We start from the raw sequence: 13,856 nt of genomic DNA, 5'->3' as shown, positions 1-13,856 counted from the left end.
AAAGGGAGGGGGAGACCCAAAAAAAGAAAAAAAACCTGGCATATTCAGTGATGGTGAAAAGTCATGTAAGAAAAGTTATGCTCTGTGCATTGTAGGGACCGTTAATATTGGCTGATTTATCCAAGCAAGTGGAGGCATTTTTATTTTATTTATTTTATTTTTTTTAGACAGAGTCTCATTCGTTCCGTCACTCAGGCTGGAGTGCATGGGTACAGTGGTGTGGTCACAGCTCACTGCAGCTTCAAACTCCTGATCTCAAGTGATCTAGCCTCAGCTTCCTGAGTAGCTAGGACTAAAAGTACGCACCACCACACTCTACTAATTTTTGTATTTTTGTACAGATAGGATCTCATTATGTTTCCAGGCTGAGACAACTGCATTTTTTAACTAAAAATAACATACAGTAAAAAAAATAAATAAATAAGAATAGTCAGTAATTCCAAGGGTACATATTTTCAAAACCAAAAATATTCAGATAAAAGATAAAAGGTCAGTGGAAATGTGTCTCTCATTTGCAAATTAATGGGTACAGGAAAAGGATAGATATCTTTGCCATTTTGACTTATTCCCATTTGGCTATGGTCAAAGTAATATTGTATTGAACATGAGAGTAATTAGGCAAAATGCTGTTTACCACAATTGATATATTTTATATTTATTGCTGTTTTATTAATAACATTTTGATTCTTATTACATTTAGCTTTTGATCGCCCTAATTGAAAAATCATACAAAAGCAAATAAAATGACTTTGTGCGCTCAAAGTTTACCACTCTGGGAGATAAGGTACATCCAGATTAGCCGTGTGACATAATGACTGTTGTTTTCTTTAGTTTCAACATGGAGCCCAGCTATGACTTCCTCCACATCTATGAAGGGGAAGATTCCAACAGCCCCCTCATTGGGAGTTACCAGGGCTCCCAAGCCCCAGAACGAATAGAGAGCAGTGGAAACAGCCTCTTTCTGGCTTTTCGGAGTGATGCCTCTGTGGGCTTGTCAGGGTTCGCCATTGAATTTAAAGGTATTGTGATCTCCTGAATTTGGGTGGGAGTTAATTTGTATCACAATTATTTTTATTGTAAACCTTTCTTTGTAGCATCTTGCATATCTGTTTAATCTATACATGCTGACTTGTGTCTCCTCTGTCTGGGAAGACACATGTCTCCTCCCTCTCCAGTGAAGATATTCCTCAGGTGCATTTCTACCTTAACTGGAGGAGGAAAGATAGGGGAAAAAACTATCCAAATTCGTGGCAACATAAAAATAAATCGTGGTTTGTAAAATAAAGAATCTGATGACATTTCAGAATTATTTTAAAATGGGTTTTAACACCTCCTAATTTGTTTCTTCAGGATGATTAAATGAAAGTATATGAAAATAACTTCATTCTATCTCAGCATTTTCTGTGTGAACATGTCTGTGCCCTTCACTGCCTCAGTCACCCATGGTTGGTTTGACAGATTTTCTGGTTTCTGAAGCTGCCCAGAGCTTGCTTGCTTTTTTTTTTTTTTTTTTTTTTTTTGCCCTCATCAGTGATTCACTCTTGTTTTGCTATAAACCATTCCCTGCCATTAACATCCAAAGAAAACAGACTGACAAAAAAACTGCCCTCAACTCAACATTTTGCTATTGGGTTCATCAAAATAAATATTTATTTTTTGAAATTGATTTCTCATGTGAACAAAAGAAAATACAAGGTGTGTTACAAAGAATTTGGGAAGAGGACTTAACAAAATATCAATTCACAGTATTGAGGGTTTTCCTTGAAAAAATGAAAATATTTATATTTATTTATACTTTTGAATTCAATTTGTAGGAAAAATCTTTCAAAAAAGAATACATTTTATGTCCCTTACCTCGTTACCAGACCTGTTTATATAGTTTTAAGTAGAAAATTGATCTCTTTCCTCCCAAACATCTAAATCTACAAACTTAGGGATAGTTACTAAAATTTACCATTTAAAAAATTATATAATTTAGCAATCAGAGTATCCTGTGCCTTTGAGATAGGATCTGTCATGTTTAGGAATAGTTGAAAAGAGTACTTTTAAGCTTTTGCCACATTGTAAGATAATGTCTGTGTTAACAAGAACTCACTAAAATGCATTTTAACATGACAGTATTTATTCTATGATAGCCCCCCAAAAAAACAAAAGCAAACCAAAAACTCAAGCAGGCGAGTAAACAAACATAGCAAATCTTCATATGAATGTGAGAATGTACACTGATCATTGCCCACTCTAACAACTTCTGTTCTCTCTGGCTTCCTAAGTCATGTGAATCAATGGGCCAATGAATGAATGAAGTAAGAAGGGCCTTACAATTTACATGAAGAAAGAACTGCCTTATTTTTGTTTGGGTAACCAGTATGCCCATCTAATTGGGGGCTGTAGTTCTTGAGGTTTTTAAAGTTTTCCAGTGGAGTCTGTGAAAAAATAAAAATCACAGAAAAGAGAACACGATGATGCCATTGCATGCAACCTGGAGCAGTGATGTCACTGGATGCAGCTTGGAGCAGTGATGTCATTGCATGCGCCCTGGAGCAGTCATGCCATTGCATGCACCCTGGAGGAGTGATGCCGTTGCATGCAGCCTAAAGCAGTGATGTCATTGCATGCACCCTGGAGCAGTGAGTCATTTCCTGTAGCCTGGAGCAGTGACACCATTGCATGCAGCCTAGAGCAATGATGTCATTGCATCCAGCCTGTAGCAGTGATGTCATTGTATGCAGTCTGGAGCAGTGATGCCATTGGATGCATCCTGGAGCAGTGATGTCATTGCATTAATCCTGAAGCAGTGATGCCATTGCATTCATCTGGGAGCAGTGATCCCATTGTATGTATCCTGGAGAAGTGATGCCATTGCATGCAGCCTGGAGCAGTGATGTCATTGCATACAGCTGCCATTACATCCATCCTGGAGCAGTGATGTCGTTGCATGTAGCCTGGAGCAGTGATGCCATTGCATGCAGTCTAGAGCAGTGATGTTATTGCATCCAGACCAGAGCAAGGGCTGGTGTGGATAGCAAAGCAGGTGACAGATCCAGTTCTTAGGCATGATGGAAAATAGAAGGAGCACCAGGGCAGTCTTGCTGTTTAACAATTCAGGAGTCTTGGCTGAGGCAATCAACCTGTCCTCCAGTGCAGGAAAGCTCAAAGGTATGCTTAAGTGGAATGGACAAGGACAACACGAAACACACCCTATTATGAAGTCATCTAGTTAGAAAGCCTGGCAAATTATAAGCCAGAAAAAGTGCCAGTGACTTATCACTGAACATCCTGAACTGACAACTAAGTAATGGAACTAAAAGATTAGATATAGTTCATTGGGAAAAAATCCTGCCATCAGAAATCAAAATTAGTGGCATAAAGAAGAAACTTGTGTAAGTGATATTTCATCAAACAGAAAACTTGACTAAAAGAGATATATAACAAAAAGTGATCAAAAAGGACACAAGGGCAACAGACATATATTAATAGATATATACTGGGAAATATTTTATTTTCAATAGGGGAAAATACTATGAACAAGGCCAGTGCTTCTATTTACTAGATGCTCAGTACATTGTGTTGAATGATTGAATAAAAATTTAAAAAAAATTGAGCAACTTTTATTGTACCTACAGTTTTACTTAGTTTGTCTGTATTTGCTTAATATAGTGTTCTGTGTTCTATATGGGATTTAATTCAGTCATAAAGAATTATCAACGTGTTAGCTACCATTTTAAATATCCAGACACTTTTCAGTAAAACAATTAGAGAACACCGATTTCAAGGCATGAAACAACAAATATATCTAAAATGTGTTTTATATATACTTGTTATATAAATATATGAAATATATAAATATGTATAAATACATATTTGTTATATAAATACACTTTAGATATCATTTAATCTCAAATTCTTAATCAAATGCACAAATTTACATATAAAATCTATATGGATTTAATCAAAGTATGTAATGAAATACAGTTTATTAAATATAATATGTTATAGATTCAATATGCATAATATATATAGTAATTAAGTCAGTGATCACAAGACATCTCTGGTTGATGATGATATGTGGATTATTAAAAATACAATTGAAAATATTGAATAAATACAATTAACCAGGCCTCTTTTTCTTCCTCTAGGGCTTCCCAAAGTTTAGTGTTTTTGTTTTTGCTCTTTCCTCATCCTTTATATGTAATCTATTTCTAGCGTGGTGGGACAGTGTAGGGTTACACACTTTTTCATTTAGAGATATTTTAGAAGATTAAAAATATTAAGGCTACCAGACAATAACTGAAATTGACTGTAGAGCAACATGACTCTGAAGAAAAAAGGTTTTATATTTTCACTTGGGAAGAATAAATACTTAATGCAGTCAAAAGTGAATGCCTAATTGCGAGGCCCCAGAATTAGGCAGGTCTCGGCAGGGTGTCTTGGTGAAAGTGACTTAACTTTCCTTGAGTTTTAGATTCTTATCATCCTTTCCTGGCAGAGGTGCCCTGAAGATAAGAATTAAACCAGAAATGCACCCAGTTCAGTGCTTGGTACATAATAAGACCTCAATACATTTTAGCAATTATTATATTTAAGGTAGAACTATTGGCTGTTAGTATATCCTGGCACAGTGTTTGATCATTATCAGTCAATATATTTTTTCTGCTAAGTTTGACATTTACTCTGTTAAGACTAACAGCAGAAATACGGTAGTCAAAGAGTGAGAACAACCATCCATCTTCATCTTCTAAGTCTGTCTACTATTATTCGTAAAAGTGCTCTTAACTTTTAGGAATTAAACTGTTTCCATTTGGAGAAGCTAAATTCTCCAGTCTTTTCTGAAAGGTGTGGAGTGATTTTATGTTAATATGCTTAATGTACAAAAGTTAGAAAATGAACCTCAGTTTTTCCAGAGTCAGCTTCTTTTATTCAGTTCTAAAATCCTAGCCAGAAAAGGATAAATATATAAAATTGTAGTACTATATTTTTATGTAGATTAAGTTAATTTTATTCAATTACTCAATTCTGTAATAAAGTAATTCAATTTTGTAGTAAAATATGCTTTTTAAAAAGGAAATACAGTTTTATTACAAAGGAATTTTCTTATTTTAATTAGTAGTTTCGCTTGGTCACTAGCCAATCAGCAAATAATTTTGAGCATTTCTTATTTATTTAGGGCACTGTTCTAGGCCCTAAATAACACAATTAAAGAACCAACCTACTCACATATTTAACTACTCAGAGCATTGTCTTGTTTTCTAATATATTTTTAATAGGCTCCTGTTATCATTTCATGGATGCAGTATTCTTTTCTTCTGCTTCTTGCCTTGTTTTTTTTTTTTTTTTTTTTTTTTTTCTTTTTTCCTGAGCTTCTCTTTTTGATTTGTTTGGTTTCTTTTGGTGTCTTTCATATTTGGAGATTTTCTCAAATGTCTGGTGATCCACTTACACATGGAGTGAGGAGACTTGTCAGTGGCTGGACTTCACTACAGTTTATTATTTTAACCCAGAATTCTATACCCAGCCAAAATATCAGTCAAATGTACCAATATAATAAACAGTTTCAGACATTGAAAAAAAAAAAGAACCAACCCACCAATCAAGAATGAGATCCCTGCTCTCATGCAGTTTTCATTTCTTCTGCAGAGAAACCACGGGAAGCTTGTTTTGACCCTGGAAATATAATGAATGGGACAAGAATTGGAACAGACTTCAAGCTTGGCTCGACTATCACCTACCAGTGTGACTCTGGCTACAAGATTGTTGACCCCTCATCCATCACCTGTGTGATTGGTGCCGATGGGAAACCCTCCTGGGACCAAGTGCTGCCCTCCTGCAATGGTGAGTGCATGCTGGGGTATTTTCTAGAAATACAGCTTTCCTTTCAAATGCAGAATCTCACTGAAGGAATGGTTTCACATTTCAGCATGTAGTCCTCTAATCAGTGGTGAGGATTGCATAGAGAGCTAGTGTGGAACAAATATCAGGCATTCATTGATCATTTAATACCACAAGTGTGTTAGCCGTTCTCATAAATTTCTGGGAGGAACAATAGTTTTCTCTCACCCATACAGTCTGACATTTTTCACTTCTGTTTTTTGTATGTTCTAGACATGTTATTTATAAGAGATGCTAATTAGCCTTATCTAATTACTTCTCTCCCTCTCTCTCTCTCCTTTCTCTCTCTGCATATAAAATATTTACATCTATGTATCTATCTGTATGTATACAAAGAAAACTAATATGTATGACATATCCATTTGAATGGATATGTCATTTCCCTCCCCAAAAAAAGTCGACAGTTTATAATTCCTTAGGAATTAAATTAATAAAATCATTGAATTAGCATTCAAGAATAGATGAAACTAACCTCTACAGTGGTAAATGTCAGACAGCAGGTGCCCTGTGGGTGTGAACTGGGGAGAGTGGGAGGATAGACTTCCTGGTTGCTGGCCAAGGCATGTAGTTTGATCTAGGTGGTGACTTCATGGCTGTCTCCATGGGTAAAAACTCCTCAAGATGTGGACCCATGACTTGTCTTACTTTTTGCATGATATATATTTTAAAAAAATAAGAAATTAGAACTTCATGGATTGTTGCAGAGACATTCATTTCCAGGGTTAAGGCGAGTTCAAAGACCATTTCATTTTGATAAACTGACTTGTGAAACAAATGTGTTTTCCTCAACATAGCCTAACAATGCTACTGATACCTTCAGGCCAAATAAGCATTTAAAAAATTAGTATATAAGAAGCTAAACCAAAGAAACAAAACAAAATACAACAAAACCGACTTCCCTGGCATGTTCTGCTATTTCTGTGTTTCTAAGTCCATTCTCTTATGACCCTGAGAGCATTTAAGGTAAGGGAGGGTATTTGTCTGGACCCAGCAGTAGTGACTGGAAGTGAGTAAGAACTTAGGTAAGGTGTGGTGGCTCACATCTGTAATCCCAGCACTCTGGGAGGCCAAGGCTGGTAGATCCCTGGACCTCGGGAGTTTGAGATCAGCCTGAGCAACATGACAAATCCCTGTCTCTACCAAAAGCACAATACAAAACTTAGCTGGGCGTGGTGGTTCATGCCTGTAGTCCCAGTTACTTGTGGGGTGTGGTTGGAGGATCACTGGAACCTGGTCAGTGAAGGTTGCAGTTAGCTGAGGTCGCACTACTGCACTCTAGCCTGGGCAACAGATCGATAGATGGAGAAAGTTATATTTTGTGTTTTAAAAATCATGATATAGGCCAGGTTATGCATCAGTCATTTCTAGTCATCTATTTAATTAAAAATTCTGATAGTGTAGTTATTGTGTTACTTGCTTTGGGAGACTTTCCTAAATGGAAAGTTATGGAGTCCCTCTTTTCTAAATTTATTAAAAACTAAAGTAAGAGGTATACAGGAGCTTAAAATAGAACTCAGTGCGCTTATGGGTGAGGAGGCAGTGAGCCAGAGTGGCTTCGAGGTAAAGAGAGCCTTTGATCTGGCATTATACCTCAGGACCAAGGCCTCCCTGGTGCCCACACAGCCCCCAAAACAGGATGGAGCCAAGCCGAGAAGTGGGTGGGACTTGGTGAGAAGGTGGGCACAAGGGAGTTGGAAGTGTCTGCCCGGGACCCACCCTTCCCTGCCCTGACCCAGGAGGGGTCCGCACCTCCACACCCTCCTCTCATGCTGCCGGCCTGGGTGCCCCTCATATCCTGAGTGGCCTGGGCAGTGCATGCAGGTGGTCCTGGGGTGCCTGCCCTGTACTCTTGAAGTTGGCCAGGAGCCCCTTTGAGCTGCTGTCTGAGGTCCTGAGGGTCCTCCCTTCTGGGTGGGGCATGGCCAGCAAGGGCAGGGCCGGGTTTGTGAGCCTAGGCAGAACTGAAAGCTGTGCCCTGAGGAGAGACCTCCTCCTCCCGCCTGTGTCACTCCAGACAAGACACTCAGGGCTGGGAGCAATGACATTCTCCAGGTCACAAGTGTCAGGAGGATAAATTCCGCAGGCATAAGGCTCCCCAAAACTAGAAAATCTTGATTCTGTATGTCACTGGTTTCTAAAACCATTTTGGTGTAACACAGGGCAATGACCTCAAAGCCGTTTGTTTTGACATCCAATCAGTGTAACTATTGAGCACGCAACCTCCATCTCTGCAAACATTACAGGCACTGACCATGTCAGCAGCTGTGTTATAGACCACATAATTACTACATGAACACAGATATTTACAAAGGTGGAATTTGAGACCAGCCACAGCGGCTCATGCCTGTAACCTCAGCACTTCGAGAGACTAAGTCAGGAGGATTGTTTGAGGCCAGGAGTTCAAGACTAGTCTGGGCAACATAGCAAGACTCCATCTCTACAAAAAAATTCAAATTAGCAGGATGGGGTGGCACACACCTGGGGTCCCAGCTACTCAGGAGGCTGTGGTGGGAGGGTGGCTTGAGCCCAGGAGGTGGAGGCTGCAGTGGGCCCTGATTGGATCACTGCACTCCAGCCTGGGCAACAGAGCAAGACCCTATATCAAGGAAAAAAAAAAAGATACAAGTTTGGGTAAAAATTCTAATTTTCTTTTTTATATCCCAAAAAACGACTTTTGCATCCTCTAATGTGTTTTTCCCCACTTCAGACATCTCTTTAGCAATTATAAAGAGTCTATTGTGAGAGAGATAAAAGCAGATCGCAAACTTGAGGAAAGGCCGTGAATTCTATACTTTTGTTAACTAATAATACAAAAGGCAATTTATATTAAATTCAATTACAGTTGAATTTGTGGGGACTGATAAAACTTTAGCCATAGAAAAAGTATGGCTAAAGTGTTAGAAGTATATACCTATACACTTTATATGTATGTAGTATATATATGCTTTATATATGTTCCTCTCCATATATACGTGTGTATATATTTACACACATGTATAGGAACATGTATGTATACATACATACACACACCCTATTTATGTACATATATTCACATATGTATTCCTATATATAGGATATGTACATCTATATATATCCTATATATGTATATTCCTATAGATATGTTATATATCTGAAACCAAATTTTTAATTAGAGATTGTTTCACTTACCATGTCTGCAGATCTGTGGAGTGAGGTACAATTTCTTTTACCAGTCATCAAAGGGCATAACTCATGGAACACTGATTTCTCCATAGGGAGTATTCTATTTACATGTAAATAAAACTTTATATTCTAAATCTGTGAAACAGAAATGGTTTCCCTGTAGTGCATCTTGTATCTCTCATGGAGAGCAGCGTTTTGTGCATGAATTAATGACTGTGATTTATTCAGCTCACCAGTTAACCTTGGGGCCTTTTACTCTTCTTTAAATATTTTAATAGTTTCTGCATTACAGGATGCAGTTGGTGCATTTTGGACTAGTTTTCTTTAGATGCAGTGACATAATGTTATTTCTGGTTATTCATCTGTTACCTTCAAGTTTTGATTATTGAGGCTTTTTGTAGAATTGTAACTGAAATTGAAAGAAAGTAGAGCCCCTTTCATGGGTCAGAATAACTTCTGCTTGCTAGCTCTGTTTTTGACTTATTCAGTTTGGTTTTATGTGTCTGCCTTTACCTATGAAATGTATATATTATAATTAGCCAAATGAATGAGCAAGCTTCTTGTTACCATTAGCAATGAATGTTCTTGTATGCCTTTATTTAGGAAACAATCTGTTTAATATGTTAATTACCAAATAACAGGCATTTATTTATTTTTCTCCCGTTGTTACAGTAAAATAAAATAACTTTTAAGGTGAGAAGCACCATGTCTGTTTCTTAGCTTAGCCCAGTAACGCAGACATAACAATTATTAGGAATTAAGTAAAAATTCTCTCCCTATTTTTCTTTCTCACACAAATATTTGGTCATGTATGAAACATATAATTGTAGTTCTGTGCTCATCTTTCTGATCTGAGGAGGACCATACAGGCGCAAGCACCATTTATCAAGGTGGTAAAACAGAAGTCTGGTCAGTTTCCCCTCATTTCATCTTTGACTTTTTTAAAGTGTCCCCTATTATCGCAAGGCAGTGCTCTTTTGTTCTTTCCTTGGACCAAGTGTTTCTTTGTACTTATACTTTAAAACATGTGTTAGTCAAGGTTCTCTAGAGAGACAGAACTAATGGAATGATACATATATAAAGGGGAGTTTATTAAGCATTAACTCATATGATCACAAGTTCCCACAATAGGCCATTTGTAGGCTGAGGAACAAGGAGAGCCAGTCCTAGTTCCAAAACTGAAGAGCTTGGAGTCTGATATTCAGGGCAGGAATTGTCCAGCATGGGAGAAAGATGTAGGCTGGGAGGCTAGGCCAGTCTCTTATTCCACATTTTTCTGCCTGCTTATGATTGTGTCCACCCAGGTTAAGAGTGGGTCTGCCTTTCTCAGCCCACTGACTCAAGTGTTCATCTTCTTTGGCAACACCCTCACAGACACACCCAGACCCAATAGTTTGCATCCTCCAATCCAATCAAGTTGACACTCAGTATTCACCATTACAAAACATATGACCAGGCGTGTCATCTCAGCACTTTGGGAGGCCAAGGCGGGCAGATCACTGGTCAAGAGAACAAGACCATCCTGGCCAGCATGGTGAAACCCTGTCTCTGCTAAAGATTCAAAAATTAGGTAGGCATGGTGGTGCATGCCCGTAATCCCAGCTACTTGGGAGGCTGAGGCGGGAAAATGACTTGAGCCAGGGAGGTGAAGGTTGCAGTGAACTGAGATTGTGCCACTGCACTGAAGCCTGGCAGTAGGGCGAGACCCCCTCTCAAAAAATAAGACAAAAAACAAACAAAAAACATATATCAGAAGATGTTCTTGATAAGAATTATTTTACTGTCTCTAATAATTTGAGAATCAAAATTTTGGCCCAGCGATGATGTGTTTGCACTTTTTATTTATACTTCTTGTTTAAAATTTGAAACTAATTTTTCTTATGGAAAAAGATCATTTGTGAAATGATTTGTTTGAATTTTATGTGACTGAGCACAAAGAAAATATATTTTCATTCTTTATTTGTGCTTTTTAAAAAGTCGAACTTGCAGCTTTTGAGGAAAAAGAAAAGATAGTCCTGGCATAACCTGGTTGATTTCACGTGGGTAAGGTGGGGAAAAATTCCTGAGTGATATATCTGCCATGGTAGAGTGAGTGACCCCAGCATTCTATTGGAAACCTTCAGTTTTACAGTTGAGCTGACAGAAATATCCTCCATCTAAAAGTGAGAATAAAATGTTTCTATCAAAAGTTGTAAAAACTCAATAGAAGTGTTTTAGAGTGATAACGTGATTTGGAATTAAGACAGCAGCATGAAGGCTGAGCTTAGTTAAGTAAAATCTCTGCTAGTTGATCATGAACAGATCAAAGCTGTCAGATGTCTGAGCTGTTTTCCTTTGACTTTTAGAATACAATTTAAGTTTTTCAAGCGATGTAATGCATGGATTCGGGAAATTTCTTGACTAATCATTAACAGGGTGCTTTAACCTTAGCATTACCATATTCCAAGGAGTTTTATTCATCATAGAAAATGTTATGTCCATCAACTGAGATTTAACATAATGCTGATTAACATTCAAAGGATTAAACATGTTACCTCTAACTTCCTTTTCTTTGAGCCTTGAAAATTGCCACATCAAGAAGAAATGAGCTGTAGAAATGATGCAGGAAACCACCATGGCATGTGTATACCTACGGAACAATCCTGCACGATCTGCACATGTCACCCAGAACTTAGAGTATAATCATAAAAAAATAGAAATAAAACCTTTCTGAAATACTGAAGATAATTCTGAATTCAAATCAGTGACGGTATATCCAAGATAGGAAGGGCAGTCAGGCCACAGCTGTCATGGTAACCGTGCAGCAAGCTGTTGGCAGAGTGGCTGCTGTCCTGGGTGCTGCTCTAAGGGTAATGGATGAACAGACTTTACCCTTTCTTACGTAAAAATGTGAGAAAATGGAGCACTGGCAATCTAAAGACTGGATATCAAATGGCTGGAATTTAATTGGGTCTATTCCATGAGGCTTTAAAGACCGCTTTGAACATCTGGGCTACAGTGTTTTTCATTTTCTCAGCAAAAGTGAAGCCAAAGTAAATAAGATAATTGGGGGAAAATTAAGACATACCTCCCCACACACACACGTAAACACACATGCACATACACACACAGAGCTGTCTATATTTTATAAGCCTTAACTTTGTAATAATGAGATCCTTTAGCTTTAAATTGAACTCGTAGGAAGAGACCCCCAAAAGCATTAGTAATTTTACATCTTGCTTCTTTACTTAAACTATAAGCTGAAATGTTAAAACTAACAAAATAAAACCCCTAAAAAGGAAAACATTTTTCCTTTTAGTCCCATATTCATACAAAAATGATAGAAAACGGAAATAATCTTTGTATCTCTTAAGTTGAAATGAGGATTGACTTTGCACAGACAACTCAGTGAGACTTTCTGAAATAATTTAATCATTTGTCTTTATAGAACCTGTTTTATTATTATAGCTGTTTCCCTTATTATTTTGATACACCTGAGACATGGTCTTGAAAGTAATACTAGGTTTTTCTCCTATGTTGAATTACTTCTAATGTGGTAAATCTTTGTTTTTCTATTACTTTGACAGCAATAAAAACAAGATTTTAGCTTATTATTTTCTTAAGTTTTCATTAAACATGCTCAGGTATTTGATAGGTTTCAGCTTTGGCTCACTGATCGCCTGTGCTACTGTTACTGCACAGGACCTAATTCTTGGTCGATTTCATTTTCAGCTCCCTGTGGAGGCCAGTACACGGGATCAGAAGGGGTCGTTTTGTCACCAAACTACCCTCATAATTACACAGCTGGTCAAATATGCCTCTATTCCATAACGGTACCAAAGGAATTCGGTAAGGATGTCTTTTTATTTTTTAATTCATTGCCATATTTTCTTTCAGGTTACTTTTCTATCATTTGATAAACAAGTATACTAGCTTTTAGTGAAATAAATCATATAAAAGCAAGTAAGTTGCATTTAAGCAGCAGGATTTCCAAACATATCCCACACAATATCCATTACCATCCTTTTACCAATGTGATATTAAATGCTTACAGTCCCTTCTAGGATTCTGATCCAGAATAATCAGAGAATTAATTTGGCTTTCTTCTTAAATTTCTCAAACATCGTTCTTTCAGTTGGTGGTTTTTATGAGCAAGGAAGGATTTCTCATAAAGTATCTGGTGGGTCAGAATGCTGTCTGTATGTCTGTGCATAAATGGCTCATAAATTCAGCGAATGCAGTAACCAGATCGTGATGGAAATCCCGGCATCCTTGAGCCAGCGTGTAAGTGCTCAGAGATGGAGAAGCAGGCAGAATCCTGAGTGTGTGTCACCTGCTGAACCCTGACGTTCTAGTTCCCTCCCAGACATGGCTTCCAACTTGGGCGAATTTTCCGAAATGACTTCATTTCCAGAAGGGCCTTCCTTGGTCGCTCTGTGCTTCACTTATGCAATGTTCACTGTCTCTCCCTTGACCAGGAAAACTTACAGTGGATTGGATTCTTTTCTGGAGTAAACGAGGTAGTAGCTGTTGTCATCTGAAAGACGATTTCCCTCTTTCCCATAGGAAAATTTAAAATGCTACGTAGTCAAGGTTTTTCCATACGTTTGAGACAGCAGTCATCCGCTCAGCATTGAAAGCAGATAAAAATTCTAATGTTAGACTGTATTTTAGGCAAACATCTTTAACATATGACAAAGTTGTATGATGGCTAAGAAACTTGCTTGTGGGAGACATTATTCTTATAAACTTCTGTCATGTTATTATACCCAGACCTCTGACAAATTTAATGAATACCTTCCTGGAGCCTTAATGCTCTCTTTGCTGTG

The 13,856-nt window shown here is 37.7% G+C and overlaps 1 protein-coding gene across 3 annotated transcripts in view; it reads left to right on the top strand.

The window, feature by feature from the left end:
- The window catches only part of CSMD1 (CUB and Sushi multiple domains 1), a 2,101,842-nt gene that overhangs the window by 1,765,810 nt on the left and 322,176 nt on the right, over positions 1–13,856 (top strand). For all 3 annotated transcript variants that reach the window (XM_032260320.1, XM_032260321.1, XM_032260322.1), the window contains 3 exons: positions 832–1,019; positions 5,635–5,829; positions 12,760–12,876. In XM_032260320.1, coding sequence (XP_032116211.1) covers positions 832–1,019; positions 5,635–5,829; positions 12,760–12,876 — 500 coding nt within the window. The remainder of the gene's footprint in view (positions 1–831; positions 1,020–5,634; positions 5,830–12,759; positions 12,877–13,856) is intronic.

The sequence above is a fragment of the Sapajus apella genome, unplaced genomic scaffold (assembly GCF_009761245.1).
Source record: "Sapajus apella isolate SASKATOON/1434 unplaced genomic scaffold, GSC_monkey_1.0 scaffold116, whole genome shotgun sequence".
NCBI classification, from domain to species: Eukaryota; Metazoa; Chordata; class Mammalia; order Primates; family Cebidae; genus Sapajus; species Sapajus apella.
Note: the sequence above shows the minus strand (reverse complement) of the source record. Positions and strands in the feature narration are given on the sequence as shown.